Genomic DNA, 22,726 nt, shown 5'->3' on the forward strand with positions numbered 1-22,726 from the left:
AGAGACAAGCAGTCAGCAAGCATCAGTGAAGGGTCTCCTCTGTGCTAGGCACCGGGGATACAGAGATGAAATAATTCCTACTCAGAGCAGTTTGCAGCTTAATGCGGGAGATAACAAGTTCATATGGGAAGCTATATGGCATTAATTAAAAATAGACAAATCTAAATACAAAGTAGTTGAACACTGGGTAATTTGGGGGGGGGTAAGGCAGTAACAGCTGAGGAATCAAGAAAGGTTTTCTATTGAAGATTGTGCTTGAGTTTCCTCTTGAACAAAGAAAGAGGGATTCTTCGTGGTAGAAGTAAGATGTGTAGTCCAGGCATGGGGGGACAGCCAACTAGTCCAAAGGCACAAAGACCAGAGATGTTGTATGGGAGGAACAGAGAAGGCGAGTTTGGTCAGATCAGAGTGCCGGAATGGGGAAAATGTACAGTGAAGTTGAAAAACTAGATTGGGTCCATTGTGAAGAGCTTTAAAAGCTAAAAAGAAGAGGTTCTGGTCATAGGAAGTCAGTGGAATTTATTGAGTAGGGGAGTAGGACATGTGCTTAAGGAACATGACTTGGACAGCCACGTGGCCCTGGAGTGCTTGAGAGATAGTGGGGAGACCAGTTAGGGGGAGACTCTTGGTGTCATTTGGAGAAGAGATGAAGGCCCAAACAGAAGGCTCTGCCCAGCTGGTGAGTAGGAAGAGGGGATCGAATTCAAGAGACGTAGAAACACAGGATTCAATGGGTGACTGGAAATGTGGAATGAACAGAAGTCAGGGATGACACCAAAGGATTTATTCTAGGAGAAGGGAAAGATGATTAGACCTTCCCAAGAACTAGGAAAGTTTGGAAGAGGAGAGAGTTTGTGGGGAAAGTTTGTTTAATGACTTCTGTTTTGAGATGTCTTCTGGACATCCAGCATCCTGCTTGGAGTGGTAATTAGTCATTTGAGACTGAGCTCATTGGAGAAATTGAGTATAAGTGTCTAGATGGGTTAGATTAGAACTTGGTAATTTTGGCAAAAGCAGTTCTGTTCAGTGATGAGGCCGAAAAGTCGGCTGCAAAGGGTTGAGAAGACAGGAAGTAGAGACGGCAAGTGCAGACAACATTTTCCAAAGAGTTTGAGCAAGAGACAAGAAAGATGGGATTATAGTTTGAGGGGGTGCTAGAATCCAGTGAAGTAGTTTTCAGAGTCGACGGGGAGAACTTGGGCATGCCTAAAGGCAGATGAGAAGGCACCAAGAGATATGAAAAGACTGGAGATCCTGTGGGGTGGGGAATGATTACGGATGCTGTCTGCTAGGAAAGACAGGACTGGGCAGGAGATCAGGGGCACAGGTAGGGGGAAGGTTGGCTTCAGCAAGGATGAAAGCTGCTTCTTTGTCAGGATGGGGAAAGGAGGGTTGAGTGGGAGATGATGTTATGAGGTTTTGAGACTAGAATAGGGAGGAGGGAGCTCTTGTCCAATGACTGAAAGGAGCGAGATGGTTAATCTAGAGGGAGTAAAGATATTGGCACCTAACAGCTGGATGCAAATTGAGATCATGCAGTAGAACTGTGTAATGGACTCGTATGTTTGTATATGGTGTGGTAGCATGCTTTCCTCCCAAAGCACTTAGTAGTACGCTGGGAAGGAAGTAGGAGGATGGTTGGGTGATTCAAGGTCGGCTTTGGAAAGGAACAGGTGGTGGTGACAATCCATGGAGATAAAGGATTTAAGGATGGAGGACAATGTGTAAAATTGAACTGGTTAACTGTAGATTCAAGGTTTTGAAGGCAGGAAAGTGAGGCCCCAAGGTAGGCTGGTCCATGGCCTTGGAAAGCATGAAAGGGGCCAGTGGTGATTGGGAAGTTGTAATGAGGACAGAATAGATTTGAAGGGTGGAGGCACAAGAGAGATGGAAGGTTAGGAGGCTAGGGTGTGCAGAACAGTTTAAGTGGGTGCCCACTGGGAAGCCGTTGTTTGAGGGCACTTAGAACCCCCCAGAGGTAAAGGGCTCCATTGGGTAGAGAAGACTGGGACTGAGCTCCTTGAGTATGGAAAAAAAATGAGCAAGGGGATAGTAGAGGAGAGCTGCTAGGGTATGGATTGGGCAGTAGAGCGGAAGTAAGGGCTGTAAAGACGGGAAGTGGGGATGCTGAACATTTTATAAATCATCGTCTGCATTGGAATCTACTGGATGTCACCTGTTTTCCACTGTATTCCTCCCCACTCTCTCTTATAATAAAGAATTTTTAAAAAGAGGGGAAAAGTTCAGCAGGATAAACCAACATTATCCCCCAACTCTGTTGGTGTGTCCCACACATGGTTCTCTACCTTTGCAGAGAATCCATGAAAGCTCCTTCTCATATCTCTTCCCTGTGCCAAGCTTGGCTGTTAGAATTTCTCAGCATTTAGTTTTGATTGCTTGGTTATCTTCCTTTTATATTTACATTTATATTATATTTTTCTGGTTATGCTTACCTCATTTTGCATCCTTTCATATCAAGCTTTCTTTCACTGGTTCTCTGTAATCGTCTTGTTTGTTTCTTGCAACACCATAATATTTCATATTATCTGCGTGCCATAACTTGGTTAGCCATTCCTCAATGGAGGGGCCTCTGCCTTGTTTTCGGCTCTTTGCTACAATAGGAAAGTGCTGCTAAAAATATGTTGATTTAGGGTATGGCCATTTTAGTCACCTTCACATAATTCCAGATTGCTTTCCACTATGATTCGACCAACTCACAGCTCCACCAACAATGCACTTGTGTGCCCATATTCCCACAGTCCTTCTGACATTGACTTTTCTATTTTTGGTCATCTTCGCCTGTTTCCCAAGTACCATTGGGATTGTTTTAATTTATATGCTTAGGGTAGTGAGTAGTGCCCTGGCCTGGATGATCATCTGGGTCAGTCTCACATCTGCCTCTTACTTGCCATGTCTGTCACCCAGGGCGAATCACTTGACATTTTAGTATTCTATGCTTCCAACTCTCTGTGACCCAGTGGACCATAGCACACTAGTACTGTCCTTGGGGTTTTCTTGGCACAGATACTGGAGTGGTTTGCCATTTCCTTCTCAGCTCATTTTAGAGATGAGGAAGCTGAGGCAAATAGGTTAAGTGACTTGCCCAGGGTCACACAGCTAGTATGTGTCTGAGGCCAGTGTGAACTCAGGTCTTCCTGACTCCAGGCCCAGTGCTTTATCCACTGCTGAGTGGATATCTATCCACTGAGCTGCTTGTTTCTAGGTAACTACCTAAGACTGAATTGCATAGAAAGTGTCACACAGCCTTGGTAAAGGGTCTTGATGCTTCTTTTTAATGTCACCTCACTTGATTTCCTAAAAATCTAAATGTTATGCACCAGTGTGCAAGGACAGTGTAAAATAGATTGCGCAAAATATTATTCTGTGTGTTTGCATTTATGTGGAATAGGAAAATTGATATTGACAGAGACCAGTGTCGGAATCTTATCAAATGACCTTTTGATGCATTGTCTTTTCCAATGAAACTGTGACTAGAGCCCTTAAAGCTTGAAGTAGCCAGTGAAAAAGATACTTTTGGGTTTGAATGGGGTGCGCTTTCATTTTTACAGAAACATTTAAATAGCACTTTTAGCTTATTTTTGCCTTCTTTCAGTTCTGCAGATAGGCTTTGCTCTGTAAAATAGAATTCTTTAGTGTTTAATGTTTCCTTGGATGTAAATGTTTTTATTTTTCCCTTTCTCTCAGATTGACTGCCAATGATGCAAAACATGGCCTCGTTGGGGACGATTTCATGCGTGAAAGACAGATTCTTCTTTCCCAAAAGGAAAACACAAGTCAAATAGATGACCAAAGGAATGATGCCAAAGCAGGATTCTCCAAGTTGTCATAACATGCATTTTTGGCCTAGTTAAGATAAGCAGATTGTTGTGCTTTACAGAGATATGCCTTTTCTCAGTTCTTTCCTGAATGCTCTCCAACTGGATCCACTTGACTCTTGTAGTGGTGATCTTCTCTTAAGACATTGTCATCTGCCAGGCCCTGTCATCTGATTGAGGCCCTGGTTTTTCCTTTTTTAATTTATTAGAGCCTCCGCATTTCATGGGCATTGTAAGCAGATTGACAAGCTGCCTTGATGTGAAAGTGATAGCATCAAGAAAGACATTAACTTGGAAACCCCAAAGGAAAAGGATATTGGGCTTGGTAGCAGATCAGACTGTTGGGAATCCTGGTGGACCATCGAAGGCTTAGCTATTTCATCTTTGGAGATAGCATCGAGAAATAGATCGCTCACCTTCTGCACATACACGTTGATTGAAACATGGCCTGGGTGAAGTTCTTACGGAAACCTGGGGGCAACCTGGGCAAAGTTTATCAACCGGGAAGTATGTTATCGCTAGCCCCCACCAAGGGCTTATTAAATGAACCAGGACAAAACAGTTGCTTTCTAAACAGCGCTGTACAGGTAAGGCCTTTTTACTAATTCTGTCTGTAGTAGCTGCACATATGTCTTCCTTTAAAGCTTGTGAGGTGGTTTGTGTGCAGGGTGTCCCAAAGTCTCAGTGCAGTTTTAAGCTTTAATAGCTATTAATAATAATAAGCTATTCACTTCCAGATAATTTTTTTTTGCTATAAAAATTCTCAAAGTTGAGAAATTTGCAAAGAAATTCTCAAAGCTATTAGTAGGAATAATCTATGAAAGCTTCAGACTGCACCAAGACTTTTGGGACACCCTGTATACGTCTCATTTAAATACTTAACAAGAAAAGCCATGGTGGTTGTTTCTAAACCTAAGTTACGGATGACAGTTTTATTGATCGGACCGCCCTTTTGTATGTTTTCTCTTCAGTATTTCTGCTGTCTGTACTAGGATTAGAGTCTTTACTTCCTCTGCTGCCACAGTCTGCAACTCCTCCATAGCCTAATAAACAGACTTTGAGGATTTCTGTAGCCAAAAAATCAGTTATCTGAAATCTAACCTATTGGGGAGCCTTTCCAAATTCAGTACAGTCCCACAAGGCTTTCCAACCTGAAAGGACCTCTGGAAAGCTTGTGCTCCCCGACACGTGGACATTGAGGGGCCACCCCTATGCCAAGGGAGGCATCAGAGGAATGAACCAACGAGGGAATGCACATTCATTAAAGCCTCAGACACTCACTAGCTGTGTAACCCGGGGCAAGTCACTTAACCCTGTTTGCCTCAGTTTCCTCATCTGTTATATGAGCTGGAGAAGGAAATGACAAGCCATTCCCGTATCTCTGCCAAGAAAACCCCAAATGAGGTCAGGAAGAGTCAGTCATGATTGAACAACAAAGCTCTGGGGGTGCAGATGGAAAAGTCTGACCATCCTCACTCTCAGGGAGCTCACATCCTGTTGAGGAAGCATACATAAGGAAGGTTTCAGCAGGACCCAGGATCCTTGGGGACAGTGGCCAAGCTAAAGGTGTGGCTGATACCCACTGATAAAATCATAGCCATTTCTGTTGTTGACCCATTGGATAGGGCTAAGGTCTGTGATAAGAACTTTTTTTTCTGGGTCTCCAGGAGCTGCAGCCCTTGCAGGAGCAGTAAGTAGCCAGAGTGCTTGCTCCCAGGGGCTGCTGCTTCCCAGGACGATGGCTGAGGCTATTCCCAAGGCTTGGGAGCAGGTCCTGGACTGTCATCAGGATCTGAGGGGACTTTGTATGTAAGGTGCTGGTTTGCCTTGCTTGGCACATGTTGCTTCCTGGCTCTTCCTCCAGGTGCCTATTCAGTGCGTGGCAGTTGGTGGGGACCGCTGGCCCATTGTCTGCTGGAGCCTTCTCCCCACATTATGTCTGTGATGGTTGGGAGTACTGGGCTGGAAGCAGGGCCAATGCTCTGTGAGGGTTGCTTCCACTTCCCGGGTTTGGGGGCTCATTTGCCTGTTGGTGGCAGTCGGTCAGCAGTTGTGACTGATGGTGATGAGGAAGGTGGCTCCTCTACCACAGTGAGTTCTCCCCTCAATGCTGGCAAAGGGGTGGGGCTGGAAGCAGGTCTAGTGGTTTGGGGGATCCTTCTATTCGCAAGGCTTTTGGGTTCAGGGTCCTGGGCTTTCTCCATCAGGGTCTGAAAGGAAATGATGGCCAAAGTGTGGCAGTGTGGGGGTGTGGTTCAGTTAGCTGGGCACAGCTGCCTCCCTGGCTGCTTCAGCCTGGCCGAAGGGTTCTAGTGGAAGGTCTTAGAGGGGGAGCATTAGCCGTCTGGAAGCATCGCTTAGAAATTTTTACTAAAAACTTTTTTATATCAGTTCCCTCATTCCTAAATCTATCCACCTTTTCTAGCCAGCAAACTTCCTTGTTAACAAAGAAAAGAAAAGGGAAAGGGGAGAAAGCAGTTCAGGGAAGCCCCCTGGAAGCTGAGTCTGATGTTGCATGTAGTGTCCAGGTCGGGCATCATGGTCACAGCATCATGTGTGCCTTTTTCCTTCTTTCTTTTTGCAGTGCAGTCATTGTGTTTAGTATCCGTTTAGTTCATGTCAGATGTTCTCATGCTTTGTTGAATCTTCACATTCATTTTTTCTTACAGCCTGTAGTGTTCCCTTACATCCCTGGATGACCCTTGGGCTAGCCATTCCCCAAGAGAACACTGATTTTCTTGACTGTCACAAGATGAGCTGTTTGGGGTATCTGTCCATTGAATGAGAGCTTTCTGCCTTTGATCTCCTTTGGGTAGATGCCTAGGAATGTCTGGGTCAGAGAGAATGGACAGTGACTTTTAAAAAGCATAATCCAACTTATTTTCCCAAACGATTGGACCCATTAATTCACAGTTCCCAAACAGTGTATTTGTGTGCTTGTCTTTCCACATCCCTCCAACTGACTAATTCCATCTTTTTTTTGTCTTTGCCAGTTTGCTGGGTAGGTGGAGCTTCAGAAGTTTTTAAAATTTCCTTTTTTGGTAGGCTAGAGCATTCTTTCATACATTTGTTAATTTTTTTAGGGGTTTTCAAAAAGGTGTTCATACCCTTTGTTAAATGTCTGGTGCAGTGCCTGATACCTACTAGGTGCTTCATAAGTGCTTCTTCTCTTTCCTTCCCCCTCTCTTTGGGTGATGGATCTTGTTCTTACATATTAATATTAATTCCCCATAGCTAGTAGGGGCTTATTGGAGATATTTAAGGCAGTGATGCTCTCTCTTGTCTTAACTGCAGGCTTTTGTCTTGTAATTACCTCCACCTTTGTAACCCCACTCAGCACCCACCTTCCAGAGAAACCTGATTAATGTAAAAGGTCAGATCTCATCAATTTAAATTGTTTTGTTGTTCTGGGTCTTCATGTCTGGCTCTCTGTGACTCCATTTGTGGTTTTCTTTGGAAGGATACTGGAGTGTTGCCATTTCCTTCTCCAGCTCATTTGACAGATGAGAAAACTGAGGCAAACAGGATTAAGTGACTTGCCCAGGGTCACATAGCTAGGAAGTTTCTGAGGCTGAATTTGAACTCAGGAAGATGAGTCTTCCTGACTCCAGGCCAGGTGCTCTGTGCACTCTGGTGCCCCCTAGCTGTCCTTCCTAAACTATTGTAGTTCCCTTTGCCTGGGAACCTTTGTCTTGTGACTCAAATCACGGGGTGGTGTAAGGGGATTTCAGGAGGGGAGGTCCCAATGACGTAATCTCAGTTCTGACTATATGTCAGTGAGAGGTAATCAGAAGAAGACTCCTATGTTGTTCAAGATTTTGTTCTGTCACCTTGCTGATTGTTGTGAAAGACCCTGTTAGCTCTCTCACAGAGTCTCTGGTCCTCCAGACAGGCCACTGACCCAATTTATTGGTTACTGAACCTTGTCTCTCAGTTAGCTTAATTTCATTCGGGACAGTCTCTCTTCCCAAATTACCTTGTGTCATACATGTAGGTACACACACACACACACACACACACACTGTCCCTCAGTGGATTTGTGCTGAGTGCTGGGGACAGAAATAGAAAGACAGCTTCTCTTCTCCTGGAAGTCATCCTCAGTGATGAGCTCCTTGAGATCAGGGCTTCTCATTTTTGTCCTTGTATTCCTAGTGTGTGGCACACAGTGGGTGCTGTCCTTGCTGCTAAGTTGGTGACAGGTTATGGGAGGGGGAAGAGCAGGTATGGGTCACCGCCATGGGCCCTGGTCCTTCACCTGCTGCCCCCTGCCCTCCAGCGTGTGGGACATGAATCTAGCAATGTTTCCCAAAGCAGGAGAATTCTGCTCCAAAATGAGTGATAGTGGGCTGAATGAGGTGGGCACTTCAGATATATAATGGGTTGGTTTTATTTGTCAGAGTATGGGAAATGGCCTGTGTTTCAGCTGGACCCCGACATTTAGTTTTCATTTAATAATGAATATTTTAAGAAAAGCTTCAGAGCATGTCCACTTATTTTTCTGTATAACTTCCAGATTTAGTTATGGGTAAACTTAGCAGCAGAGAAACAAATGACTGACCACTGGAAAACGAGCCCTAAATAAAAAGGGCCCCCCTTCTTATTGCTGCTTTTGGCTCTGTCTGTGACAATGAGGGGAGAATGCCAGTACTGATGAGCCACATCAGCTCCTTCCTTTGCACAAGCACACAAGGGAATACAATGAAGATGCTTATCTCTTTGGAAGAACAGTGGATGGAAATTGGATGAAAAGAAATCAGAGGATTCCAAGCCTAGCCTCTTTTTTGGGGGGGTGGTACTTGGGGCCTCCTTGCCCTAGAAAATCTGTCTACCTGCAGCCCGCTCACAGTGGAGCGTCCTTCCATCATGCCAGCCCCTTTTACTCTTAGTAGTTCCTCCTCAGAGCCCAGCTGGGGAAGGACCCAAGCCAGCTAGCCTCCATTCCCCTCCTGGCCTACTCGTGACTTTGCAGATTTCAGCACTGTGCCTTGGTGTTAGTCTCATCTTCATCCTCAGCCTCCCTCGGTGCCTAGGGCCTTCTCGCCCTGGAGAATTCTCCTTCTGCCATGCCAGTCCCCCTTTCCCATCAGTGACTGCCTCCTGACCATGCCTCCGTTTTGGGGGGCAAGGCCGGGGCTGACTGATCTTCATTCCGTTCCCCTGTTCCCAGCACTTCTCCCACCCCACCCTTTCCCACTTCCGTTGTAGCTCCTTTTTGCCCTTTAGGGCACTGTCTTCCCCATTAGAATGTAAGCCCCTGGAGGGGAGATCTTTTTGCTTGTATTAGTATTTCCAGTACTTATCATAGTGTCTGGCACATATTAAACACTTAATAATTATTGGTTGATTGTCTCGATCAGAATATTGTGTGGGGTGAGCCCCTCCATCAGAGCAAAGGTCTAAAATAACATCCAATTAGAAAACCTGTGATCGCGATAGCCTGGTCTGTCCTAGCCGCCAGTGCCGAAAGGCGGAAGATAGAGAAAGACAAAGCTATTGGCCTTGATGATCACCATTTACCATAGAAGTGAAGAAAAGCCGTTGGGAGGAGATGGCCGGAAACGGCGTTCACCATCAAACGTTCGCCCTCTTTGCCAAGCAGAGAGACAGCAGTCAAGGACATTTGTAAAATGCGATGGAGGAGAATTGCAGAATCACCTCATAAAAGGACAAAGAAGCAGCTGCCACTGCCAGAGCAAGTCTCCAGACTTTGGTGTGAGAAGGAAGGGAGTCATAGCAGCACAAGAAATGGAAAAGAGTTTGTCAGCGTGTCTGTAATCGGTTTTTACAGTCAGTGACTGTGGAACCCCTTCATTTGGAACCCTGTCACCTCAGTCCCCAGTGGCCATGATGGGCTGTCTGTGGCTGGAGGTGAGGTTGGGAAGAGCAGACCAGACAAAGCACATGCGTGTGAAGGGAATCTGGGCTGCGGGTGGGCCAGGAGTAAAAGCAGTGAGGGAGGAATTATCTGATGAGCTCTCTCGGGGAAAGAAAGGCCTGAAAGAATAGGAAGAAATCATGAGACACATTGCCAGCCATACTGCCGCTGTACACACACACACTCCCCAAAGGGGGTTTCATGGAATATGACTTATGCAGGGGCTAAAAGGGAGAAGGACTCCTTAGAGATGGTCGGGCATGGAACATTATAGAGCTTCCTCCCTGACAGCCAAGATTACTTGAAAGATAAACTTAAACAATCTACATAAGAAAAATCAAGATATGGAGATTGCCTTTTGTCCAGACCAATATGCCATTGAATGCTTAATCCATTGAGATAATATCCCATTATGCGTATCTGGGACAAACCCTACAGAAATATCTTGAATTTGGTCTAGAATTAAGAAAGAAGGAAAGCATGGTGTATTTGCATTTGGCAAAATGTACTGAGCTTTCAGCCTTCATAGTCTGATCCCTGACAAGCTAACCCAGATTTTTCAAACAGATATGCCCTAGGCCACATGTTGGGGCTCTGAACCATTGAGCATCAGAACTTCCAAAGAACATGGGTTTGGGGTGGTCCAAAGGACAATGGAGAGATGCAGCATGGACTCAAGTAGGATGCTGCGTATTTGCAGTGATGACCTGTAATGGAGAGTATTAAAGATTGGTTCAGACCCCAACATTTCACCAGCCCATGGCCAGTTGTGGGTGATCAGCCTCACAGGAGGCAGCCCATTATGGGCCCACACTTGAATACTTTGTGGCTTCTTAGCAGGCTCTGCCAGAGGCAATCCCTTTAAGAGATGAGGGGGTATCAGTATGTGCTTGGGGCATGTTGTTTGTTTTACTTTTTTGTGATTGGGGCTTAATCTCCTACCGTTTTCAAGCTAGATTTTGTCTCCTAGGGGGGCTGTCTGTGCACAGACTGGTAGATCTGTACCTCTGTACTGTAGCCCCTCAGAGCCTAGTGAATGAATCTCCCTAAACTGGTTTTCTGGTATTGATGGCTTTGTTTTGTCATTGAACATGTCTGATAGGACTTCATAGAACATTATAGGATTTAGGGCTGGAAGAAACCTTAGATATCATCTAAGCCAGGGCTGTCCAACCTTAAGTTTTTGTTGAAACAATAGGCAATATATTTTGATTTGCCATTTTAGTGAGAGCTCTGCTGTAGCTCCTTTACTAAAGCATTTATGTAAATTTCTATGCATGTAGGTGGGCCACATAAACCCTCAGGCCCTATTTTGGACAGCCCTGATCTAGGCCAATACCCTTTTCTACAGAGGAAGAAACTGAAGATCTGAGATCCTGATTTGTCTGAGATCACTGGGGAGCCAGAATTTATACCCTGATTGCTGGGTTTAAATCATCTCTCAGTCACAGAACTTTATAGAGTTGGAAGGCTCTCAGTCATCATGTAGGTGGAAGTCCTATTGTAATACAAGGAAAATTAGGAACCCCTGAGTAACCCCTAGCTACTGACAAGCCCCCCCAGAAAGAATGGATTCAGATATCTTTGGTATTTAGCAAACCCCCTGGGACTCCATGGCTCCTTCCTGAAATGTCAATAGATAGGACCATCCCACTGAGAGATAACCTGGCAGATCCTGTCTAGCAGATATCCCTGAGACTCCTTGGTTCCTTCCTGGAATGTCAATAGATAGGACCATCCCACTAAGAGATAACTTGATAGACCCTTCCTGGGAGATATCCCTGGGACTCTGTGACTCCACCAAGGAATGTAAATGAGATTATCCCACTAGTACGATAACCTGACTGAATCTTTTGATCAGCCAGGACCTTTGTTCCTCTTCCCCCCTACTCTGTACCCCCATATCCTATATAAGCCAAGCCATCACCCCAACACATTTGCCATTGATTTGTGGTGCCGTACCCCGATGGCCGCCGGCTAATAAATTCTCCACTTAAAACTTATACTCTGTGGTGTGTCTCGCTCGCTTCTGGTACAACACTATCTGAAAGGAATTCCCTCCGTAACACATAGAGACAGGATCATCCCCCAAAAAGGGTGGGAGAGTAGAGGAACAGTGTAACAGTCTACATTGGGAAAAAACATCTTTGGGTGAGAAAATCCCAGAACCAGTGTGGCAGAGGATGTTTCTGTGGTCAGTCAGCCTCTGCTTGCAGACTCCACTGCCCATTCACTTTGGGTGAGAGCTAATTACTGGGACATCTTAAAAAATAACCCGTCTGTTGATGTTTTGTCTCTCTATTACAAGCATTCACAGATGCCTACTCCAGGAGGCGTGTAACAAAGTATCACGGTAACATATGATGACCTCATGTGAAAGTGCGAGTAACATTCCACAGCCATTAGCACTGAAACATTCAAAAAGAAAATTAACAAATCTATTTTCTCTCCTTCCCACTTCCCACCCTGTGGGGAAAAAAAGAGAAAAGAAAAACACATTCTCATAATAAATACATACAGTCAGGCAGCATGCTCTGTGTGTCTGTGATTGATTCTCAGCTCTAAATGCCCCTTGACCTTTTTTGATCAGGAGGCCAGGAGCATTTTTGATTATCCATTATGCCCTCTGGAGTCACAAATGATCTGGGGCTGACCAGCTCTGCTTCTTAGGGCTTTCAAAGTTGTTTAGCTTTACAGTACTCTTAGAGTATCCATTGTTCCCCTGGTTCTGCACATTTCATTCTTCATCAGTTTATAAAAATTTTCAAAGTTATTCATTTTTCTAACACCAACATGGTGTAAATTGTTTTTCTGTTCATACAAATCTTTTTTGCACCACAGTAGTTCTCCGTCATATTAATTTACCACAACTATTAAGCCAGTTTCCAGAGTGGTTTTTTTTTGCCATTATAAACAAAATTGAATAAGTATTTTTATACATAAAAGATCTTTTCCTGTTTCTTTGATCACTGAGCCCAGTGCTGGTATAACTAGGTATGACTAGGTTAAATTGCACTCCCTGTTGAGTAACTTGGGTATGATTACAAATTGTTTTCTAAAATGGCTATACCTACTCACATCCAAATAACCGTGCAAACTTGTGTGTGTACCTGTTTCCTCTAGCCTCTCTGATATTTATTGTTTTCCTTCTTTGTCAGTGTGATAGGTGGGAGATGGGATTTCAGCATTGCTTTAATTTGCAATTATTTGTGATTTGGAGCAGTATTTTCATAAGACCCTGGATAGCTTGGGTTTCTTCCCTTGAGCACAGCCAATTCCTTTTCTTACACCATTTATCCATGGAGAGTAGCCTTATTCTTAGACATTTGAATGAGTTCCTTATATATCTTGGAGATGAGACTTTCATCTCAGAAAATTGCTGCTGTGCCTTGAAATCCCCAGGCCTTTTTCAAACCGTGTCTAGTTATGGTTCTCCTATCTTCTACCTGCAAAGTTAATTTTTGGGCCTCAAACGTACAACTTTTATTTCTAGATTTCCCCCCAGTGCTCTACTTTGAAAGCTGTCTGTCTCAGTGTAAACCATCCCTCAGTTGGGTCATCTGCAGATTTGATGAGCTTGCTTCTTGGCCTTCTTCCAAGTCATTGATAAAATGTTAAACAGCAGAGATCCCTAGAGGCTGTACTGGGCAGGCCCTGCCTGGTTGACTGCTGAGTCATTAACTATTTGAGTCTGTTAACTATCACTTGTGTCATCTGCCTGTTTGATGAACCGAGTAGGCCTTCATCTGAGTCTTTGATAAAATGTTAAACAGCCTGGGGGAGATGGTCTGCTAATCAGGATCATTAACTCTTGAGTCTGGTCATTCCAACCATTCCAAATCGGTTATATTTTCACCTAGCCTATCCTAAACTTCTTCTCCACTAGAAATAGTAGGCCATGCTTTAGCAAATGCTTCCTAAAATTTAGGTAAACCCCACTCATAGCTTTTTCTGACTGAGGAGAGCCTTTAGAGGAAGGCAGCTAAGCCTCGTGAGGGGTGAAGGTCTGAGGGAGCAGTGTACATTCTTGGCTTGGAATGTGGAAGGGCCTGGAGATAGGGGTGGAATGATGGCTTGGGAAATAGCTAATAGACCCCCTTAGCTGGAAGGACGTCATGTAAAGGAAAGGGGTCTGGGAGTTGGAGCCAGAATATGGTGGGGGCAGTTAAGTCGTGAAAGAGGACTTTACGTTTTCTCTTGGAATAACCGATAACCATTGATACATTTTATCTGAGGAGTAACAGATAACTTTTTGAGACCTTTGGACAGAGGAGTCACATGATTAGTTTGACCTTTGCCTTCTGGAATATTCCTTTGGCAGCTGTGTGGAGATGGGCTTCGAACCAGGGAGAGCAGTGGGGGGCCGTCTATTACAGCGTGGAGCTGATGAAGGCCGCCCAGACCATGTGTGAGACAGGATGAGTATACAGGATGGGAAAGCGCACCCCACAAGACTTGGCGGTGAATGTGAAGGGTGAGGGAGAAAAACAGGCCTGGCCAGTTAGAGGCTGTGAAGGACCATGGATGATGAGGAGGATGGCTCGGGCCATGCCAGGAAGAAGAAAGCTTGGGAGGACAGGAAGGGGAAGAGTGGGGAGCGCATCGAATTTGAAATGGCAGAAGATTCATCAGCTTCACTGGCCTTTTTAAGAAAGGCCTGAAATCCATCCCTTCCTTTTACTAATGCGGGGGAAACAGTGATTTCTGAACTTGCTCTTCTGTGTATATTTGGGGGCAAAATTCAGAAATGCTTCAGACCCACTGTGGCAAAAACACTTCCAAAGCCGGCCTCCTTGCCTCCCAGGTGAGCATGCTGGTGACCCCATGCTCTTCCGAAATTGTTCTGTGAGACCTTACCTGTTAGCTCATCTCATTGTCCATGTTTCATTGCAGTCCTACCTTTTAGGGCTGGTTCTGTCCCTTCTGGGCATCCTGTGTGCTTTTATGCATTTCAGAATATTGGATTTATTAAATCAGTGTTTGATTTATTAAATCAGTTGTTCAGTTATTTCTGACTCTTCGTGACCCTTTTGGGCTTTTCTTGGCAAAGATACTGGTTTGCCATTTCCTTCTCCAGTTCATTTTACAGATGAAGAAACTGAGGCAAACAGAGTGAAGTGATTTGCCCAGGGTCACACAGCTAGGAAGTGTCTGAGGCTGGATTTGAGCTCAGGCCTTCCTGAAGCCAGGTCCAGTGCTCTCTCCACTGGGCCACCTAGCTGTCCTATTCAATCAGTAAGATTGTATTAAAAAAGGCCTGATGAGCTGCTCTTAGCTCACAGTTACTCAGGGTGGGTTACTGGTTGTCGTTTTCTTGTTTGTAAAATGGAGATGAAAGTATTAATTTCTCTGGGAACCTTTGGTATCCCCATAACTGTTATTTTCAGTTGGCTTTGTGTTAAGTTCAGCACTATGTCAGTAATCCTAATGGAGGGCCATGGTAATGAGAAAGGAAATGAATTCTTTTGTACTCTACAAAGAAAATGCAGTTTGCAGGGGAAATGCTTTAGTCAACTTTGAAAGCAAAATCATCAATAAAGTAGTCAAAATAGAAGCTTTTTTATGGAAAGAGAACTTATAAATATTCACTTAACTTTGAGTTGGAACCCTAAGATTAAATGACTCATCTTAGCAGCACAGTGGATGGAGTGCTGAGTTCAAATGTGACCTCAGACACTTACTAGCTGTGCGACCCTGGACAAGTCACTGAACCCTGTCTGCCTCAGTTTCCTCATCTGTCAAACGAGCTAGAGAAGGAAATGGCAAACCACTCCATTATCTTTGCCACAAAAACCCCAAGTGGGGTTAAGAAGGGTCAGACACAACTGAACAACTGCTTACATAGTGTCAATTAAAAGCCCACAGATTGTTAAAGAGAATTGGAGGCTTTAAAAAAAATTATTTTAAAAGCAACATGCTACTCATTAAGATTCCTGTGCTCAGGTTTTAGAAGGACTTTAACGTGTGCATGTACGCTTTTTTTCCCCTTGAAAAGAACCAGAGCGGTACCTGGAGCTCCACTTATTTTTTGCCTGCTGCATTTTACCTTCGTTGGCATTGCTCCTGGCAGCCTGGCCTTTGCCCTTTTCTCATTTAGCACAATAGTCAGTCTAGGTCAGTCTACACACTAGAAGTGCAGGGTTTTGGACTCGATGAGGACTTTCCTTCGCCTCTTGACCACAGCAGCACCTCCTTTACCATTCACAATCTGGCTAGTGGTTGGTTTACATTATATTTCCTTTCACAAATTCAAATAGTTTGTCTGTTTGTAATCTCTCCTCTTAGGTCTTTGCTAGGGTCTCTTTCTTCATATCAGACACCTTAACTGAGCAGGCAGCTTTTTCTTGTGCTTATTTACTTAGTTTTTAATGACTAGAAATACTGTACTCATACAGTGCTTCATAGTCAATTGCATTCTTACTGCTGCTTTTCAGTAATCTCTGCCTGACTTTATGTTAATCTGGGAGAAAGTAAACAGTGATTTCAGTAAACTAAGCATCCCTCATGTGAGTGATCTGTGATTTCTGTGGGCAGAGTCACTCCTTCCACTGAGGGAGATCCCAGCTTATCTGGGACTCCATGATAGAGGAAGAGGTCTTTTGTGAATGTCTGTGGCCAAAATGTTCACCCAAGGGCATCCTGCGAATGATCAGGAATTGTAGTTCCTAGGCAGGCATCTTCTTCCTGTTGGTGCTTCATCATTTCTGATACGTCCATTCAGACAGATTGCAGTTACCTGGCCCATAGAAGGCACCCAAATGCTCATGGGCATCCCATGGTCCAGCCACTTGTGTTCCTGACCTGGTTATTGCCTACATACTTTGATCTGCTCAGTGCCAGGTGCCTGCAGGTGGGCAGGGCCCATTGCATACCCCCTCAGACCGCCTCATACCTAGGCCTTTTTTACAAATTGTCTTGTATGTTTTGCTCCAAGTGTCTTTCTAGGAAAAGTGCTCCTTTGTCCCTTTTTTCTTACTGATGACAAAAATAACAAAGAATAAATGATTTTGTAAAGGATAAAAATGTTCAAATCCAAGCGGTTTCTTTTAGATTCTCCTCTTACTATGTGCCTTTTTTCTTTCAGGTTTTATGGCAGTTGGACATATTCCGCCGGAGTTTACGCATTCTGTCTGGACATGTTTGTCAGGGAGATGCCTGCATATTTTGTGCTTTGAAGGTAAACGCCGTAATACTTAGGAAAGTGGCACTTAAGTGCTCATCACTCTGGTTTTGGAGGAAATTACGGGTTTGTATAGAATTCTAAACATGTCTTTTCAGCCATTTGTCTTCAAGTATTTGGGAATCTATGCTTATTCAGCTTTGAATGAACACGCTCAGTCCTTACATAAAAGTAACTGAAGATGATAAAGTAACACAGAAATTGCTGCATATTCAGAAGTATTTGAAGTAATTTTGAAGCAACAGCTTTTCCAGACATTTTGGAAAATCACACAAAATTAAGACATTGGAAAAATTAAAGACTAGAAGTCTTAGTGGTAAAAGTTACATTCAGTTTCCTTTTGATGAACAGCCAGAAGATGCGTGGCACCCCACCAGTGAAATTTCTAGCTTGAGAATTGATTTGAAGCCCTCATCAGTTCTCTGCTTCTGACCTCCTCATTCAGCTGAAGGTGCTCTCTCCAGAGTTACTGGTGATTTCTTCCTTGCCAGATCTCATGGTCTTTTCTCCAGCCTGATATTTCTTGATCCTGACAGTCTTCCAGACTGTCTGTTTTCTTTGCCTTTTGGGAACGCCGCTCTCCCTGCTCCTTTAGTCTCCTTTGCTGTGTCTTCAGACCATGATCACTGATCATGAGTATTCCTCAAAGCTTTGTCCTGGACCTCCTCCTCTCTTCTCTGGCTATACTGTATCCCTTGGTAATCTGTCAACTCCCCTGAGCTCTGGTTTTATCTCTCTATACATGATTCCCAGATCTACTTGTTCCACTAGTCAGCAAGCCTTTGTTAAGCACCTACCGTGTGCTAGGCACTGTCCTAAGCCCTGAGTATACAGAGAAGGGCAGTAGACAATCTCTGGCCTGCAGGAGGTAATGTAGATAAAATGGAGATACGGATCCACTAAATTCTGAATATTTCAGTCAGGTGAAATTGTAGAAACGGATCAGAAACTTTAAGTTCTGATGAAAGTCTTGACAAAAGTTACCATTTTGGAACTGCTTCCGAAAGCTGTTTTTGAAAAGTCAAATACTCAAATAAGCAAGTATGTTTTAAAATAGTTCAGTTTAGTGAACAACAAGTTAATTAGTCACAAAGTTATAATAACAGTAACAACCACCACTGCTTCAGGCCTTGAAGGCTCTGTGATTTTGCAGACCCTCACCCCCGCCCATGGCCGATGACTCAGGAGCTGGTCATGTAGAGTTGCTGTGACTTCAAAGGTCAAGCTGGCCTTCAGACTGCAGCCACCGGCCATCTTTCCCTTCCATCCCTAGGCCGGGGCTCCAGCCTCTTGGCTTGGACCACCTGCTGCGGCTGGGGCTTCTCTGGCACAGCCTTTGAGAACTCAGGTGGAAGATTGGGGGAGTAGGGTTTCTAAAGCTCTCTCTAGTCTTCTGTTACCAGTTGATAGCACTGATTTTTGAAGTACTAGGAGAAGAAAGTTTCCTGAATAGTATCCCGTCCCGTCAAAATGCCAACCTTTGTTGAAATTCAGCTGTCTTAAAGGACTGGCCTCGATGCTGTTTTATTTCTCAAGATAAAATAAGCCCTTGCTCTCAGGAAGTTTGTCCCCAAATAGAGTCAAGTCAAACTAACAAGCATTTGTTAAACACCTACTGTGTGTCTGGAGTGCTAGTAAAGGAGATCAGATCTATCCCACTTGCTATAATGCAAATTAGAATGTGATAGTAGGAAGGAGTGGATGAAACCAAGGGCCAGAGCAATTAAAGGGGGCAGGGGTCTTTCTCACCTGCAAGGAAGGTTTTACCAGGGAAAGGAACATAGGAGCTGGGCCTTGAGAAGCTCTAAACACCTCGAGGGCTGGGAACACATTTGCTTTATCTTCTTTGTGGGTAACTCCAGGGCCTGTATAATGTGTCACACATAATGGTCACTTCATGTTGGAATAAATAGGTGAGTATCCAGGTTCCAACGTGCAGGTTTGGGGTTTGAGGCCTGGGTAATGGGATGGGAAAAGGTAAGGTGACTCAAGTGGGAAGGGCAGGAATTGGGGCTGCTGGTCTGATGGACTGATGAGTATATGAATTGGAGAGGTGAGAAATAAGATGGCAGAAGTGAGCTGGAGGCAGATTGTGGAGGGCCTTGCATGCCAGACCAAGGATGTTATAGTTTATCGCACAGAGGAGGGATAGGATGAGAATAATGGTGGGATATGAGGAATCTTTGCCGACTCTTGGTGGAAGGAAGAAAGGGTAGGAGGCCAGGTGCAAGGTGACAGCGGCTTGAACTGGGGGAGTAGTGAAGTAGTAGTGAAATGGAGAAGGACGAAGGGCCCTCAGGGTATGGCAAAGGTCAAGTTGCTAGGACTTGACCAATGAGTGGAAGGTGGAGGAGAAGAGGGAGAGAGATAGGGAGAGCTGACTGTGGAAGGCACCAATCCTTGGATGCCAGTAGGGGTGGGAAGCTAGGATGTTTGGTTTGGAACATGTTGAGTTTGAGATGCTGGTGGAACTAGGTCCAGAACATCAGCAAGCACTTGGAAGAAGGCTCTGAAGAAAGGGGATAGAGTAGGGTCAGCTCTTTGGAAGTGGTCACTGGAGCCTTGGGAAGGTGGGAAGTCACTAAGGGAGAGAAAGAGAAGGTCCAGGACAGAACTTAGGGAGCAAGAAGGGAAAGGAGCCAGGGAAAGTCAGGGAAAGTCACAAGGAAAGAGTCTCAAGAGGAGTGGATGGTATCTGCTACATTGCAGAAAGGCTGGGGAGGCCGAGGAGTGAGCAAAGGCCTTTGTACTTAGTGAAGGGTGCTCGTTCCTGATCTTGGGAGGTCAGCTTTAAGAGGGGACTGAGGATGACAGGCACATGGCAAGAATTTGAGGGGTCAAGTAAGTGGAAAGCAGATGGAGGCAAGTATTGACCCTTCTGGGAGTTCAGCAGTGAGGGGGAAGAGGAACAGAACGAGAGCTTAAGGTTTTGGTTGTATTTTTTAAGGGAAAACCTGACTGCTTGTTGTGAGCCTCTGCTTCAAGAAGGAAGAGTAGGAGAGAGAGCTTTATCTTTCTGTCTGTCTGTCTGTCTGTCTGTCTATCTATCTATCTATCTACGGGATGTAGGAGAGATTGGCTGAATGATAGAGTTCCAGGCTCAAGGTCAAGGAAGAGATGAGGGGTAGCCCCTGGTTGTCTGACATTAAAGAATGGGGGGGATGGAGATTTTGAGGTGCCCAGGCAGGGAATAGAGGGAAAGAGCTGCGATCTCAGAAAAGTAGGAATGGGGAGTGTGTGGGAGAGAGTGGGAGAGGGGAGGGGGGCTCAGCCAGGCTGAGGCCCTGCATAGCGTTGTGTTCCCTTACTGGCCTGAAACTTGAAAATGATTTTTCCGTGATCTGTGTCTAGTGGATGTTGCAAACTTTGTAATCTTCCTTCAGAATTTCTCCACAACCCTAGAAGTTGTCATGACTCCTGCCAATGGCACACACCTAAAACCAGAGGATTGAACATGGGTCAGGACCTAGAAAACTTGCTTTAAAGCATGTCATTCAGTCATCTTAGTTTCTTGGCTACAGAAATTTCTGAATATTAAGACTTCATTCATTTGTGGTCTTCCAGCTTGCAGAGCTGCCATCACAGCTTAGCTCTTGACCTCATTAATCAGGAGGTGTGCGTGTGTACAAAGTCAGCCTCAGAGGCCCAGGGCTTGGGGCTGTTCTTTCACTCCTTTTTGCTTCAAGAGAAGTTCCCCCACTGCCTCCTCCCTGCCCCTCATTGCCTATGATTTCCCATAAGCATCTGCAGCTTCACGCCACAATCTGGAAGCACAGTTTGTCTGTAAACTGTTATAGAAGTTAATGCCAGCTTTGAAAAATACAGCTTTGAAGTTTCAATTCCTATGTTATTGTGCCAAAAATTTCAACTTTATTGTGTTAATATTGTTTTCCCAAAATAAGAATTGTACATAAAGTCATTATTCTAATTCATTTGTGAAGTAATAGATTTTGGAGAATTTAAAAAAATACTTAGGTATTTCTTGAAGGTTTTTTTTTTTAATTTGGCTTTAGTAAACTGGTCTATATTCATTTGTTTGCATGTGATGGTTTTGTGTTGTTTTCCCCCATACAGTGAATTATAAGTCTTCTTGCCCAGATGGCCATACAGAAAAATGTCTTCAAACTTTGCTGTTAAAGTAAACAGTTATAATATTATGCAGAATGAGTTTCCAATTTGGGATGGTTTCTGACAAGTTTTATGTTTCATTGGATCCTGGGGGACGTTTAAAATGAAAAGAAGAGAGGGTCACTAAAGTCGTCTTTCCTTCTTCCTCCTTCCTCCTTGTTGTCCTGACTGGGGGCCAGACGATATTTGCACAGTTTCAGCACAGTCGAGAGAAAGCGCTTCCCTCCGATAACATCAGGCATGCCCTGGCAGAGAGCTTCAGAGACGAGCAGCGGTTTCAGCTTGGCTTTATGGATGACGCTGCTGAGTGCTTTGTGAGTATTCTTCAAGGCCTCCTCGAGTGGGGGTGTGTGTTCGTGAGTGTGTGCGTCCAAATGGCCTCTGGAGTCTTTGAGGCAGCTGCAAAAAAGAGATTCCTCCCACAGCTAGGCTTAATGGAAGAATACCAGACCTGGCTGGTGGTTTTGTGGTGTCCTGGGCTCAGTGGAACGTTTGTTTAGATTCACTTCTTAGAAGCTGATGGGTCGGATAAAATGAAGGCCTTGTGCAGGGTCTAAAGTGCTTGTTGAGTTGCCCTGACAGCAAATAGAGTCCTCAGTATCTGTACTGTGTAAATGGAACCATTTTATTTAACATGGAAAACACGCTTAGTAAGATAAATAAGCATTCTTTTCAAAAGCTTTCTTCAAGTAAGCATTTTAATTTTGCTTGTTAAATATATTAGTGACCTAAGAAATAGCAGAGAGAGTCCCAAAGACCTGGATCCTCAGTGAGGCCCAAGCAGATTAAAATGTAATTGGGAAATGTTTACCAAAATTTAAAAAAAAATACAATATAACATAGATAATGTTGATTTGTGGTTTTCTAAGTATGTATGTGGCCTTCAGGGATAATGACACCACCTTAGACAACTCTCTGCCTTGGTAAAGGACCAGGTTTAAAAAAAAAGTGACAGCCTCAAAACATTCCTTCCTTTTCATGGAATCCGTTACTGCATTTTATTGATTCTTGTTTTTTCTTGTCTCTTTATTTCATCTCTTCCTTTCCATTTCTGCAGCTGTTAGGTTAGGTCACCCCCCATCCCGGGACTGTTGCAGAAGTTTTTTAACCGGGCTCTTTGCCCTCAGTTTCTCCTTCCTGCTTTCTATCTCGAATACTGATACCGGATTCTTCCTAAAATAACCCTTTCATCGTCAATGACCTACTAAAAAGCAGTAGCTCCCTATTGCCTACAGAGTAAGGTCTAAATTTAGCTGGGGATCTAAGGCCCTTCATGATTCAACTCCAGTGGAATTTTCTTGACACAAACCTCTCTGCTCCAGCCAGTCTCCAGTTAGTAAACAGTGCGGTACTTTTTGTATTGCTACCTTTGTGCCTTTGTTGATTCTATTTTCTGCTTCCTCAAGTCCCCTCCTCCCTTTTCACCTATCCAGAGTCTGTCCATCCCTCAAGGTAGGTCTTAAGAAGTAAACAAGCCCGGCTCACAGATCTGTTCTGTTCTTTAATGAGCCCAGAACACCTTTCACTTGGTTTGACATTCTGAACTACTTAAACACCAAATAAAATGAGTATGGCCATTGAGATTACCCACCTAAGGAATACTTCACTGATACATAATAGATGTTTTCCTGAAAAATTGTAGTTCTTTTCAAATTGAATGATTTAAATGCACTAGGAACGTATTGGAGTAGAAAATAAGTTTCCCAT

The 22,726-nt window shown here is 44.2% G+C and overlaps 1 protein-coding gene across 1 annotated transcript in view; it reads left to right on the plus strand.

Annotated features, from left to right (window-relative positions):
* USP53 (ubiquitin specific peptidase 53) overlaps positions 1-22,726 on the plus strand; it is a 67,493-nt gene that overhangs the window by 10,398 nt on the left and 34,369 nt on the right. Inside the window, exons 2-4 of the mRNA XM_036762938.1 lie at positions 3,706-4,423; positions 16,796-16,888; positions 21,199-21,333. Of these exons, the coding sequence (XP_036618833.1) occupies positions 4,280-4,423; positions 16,796-16,888; positions 21,199-21,333 (372 nt within the window). The 5' untranslated portion in view covers positions 3,706-4,279. The remainder of the gene's footprint in view (positions 1-3,705; positions 4,424-16,795; positions 16,889-21,198; positions 21,334-22,726) is intronic.

This window comes from Trichosurus vulpecula, chromosome 6 (assembly GCF_011100635.1).
Source record: "Trichosurus vulpecula isolate mTriVul1 chromosome 6, mTriVul1.pri, whole genome shotgun sequence".
NCBI classification, from domain to species: Eukaryota; Metazoa; Chordata; class Mammalia; order Diprotodontia; family Phalangeridae; genus Trichosurus; species Trichosurus vulpecula.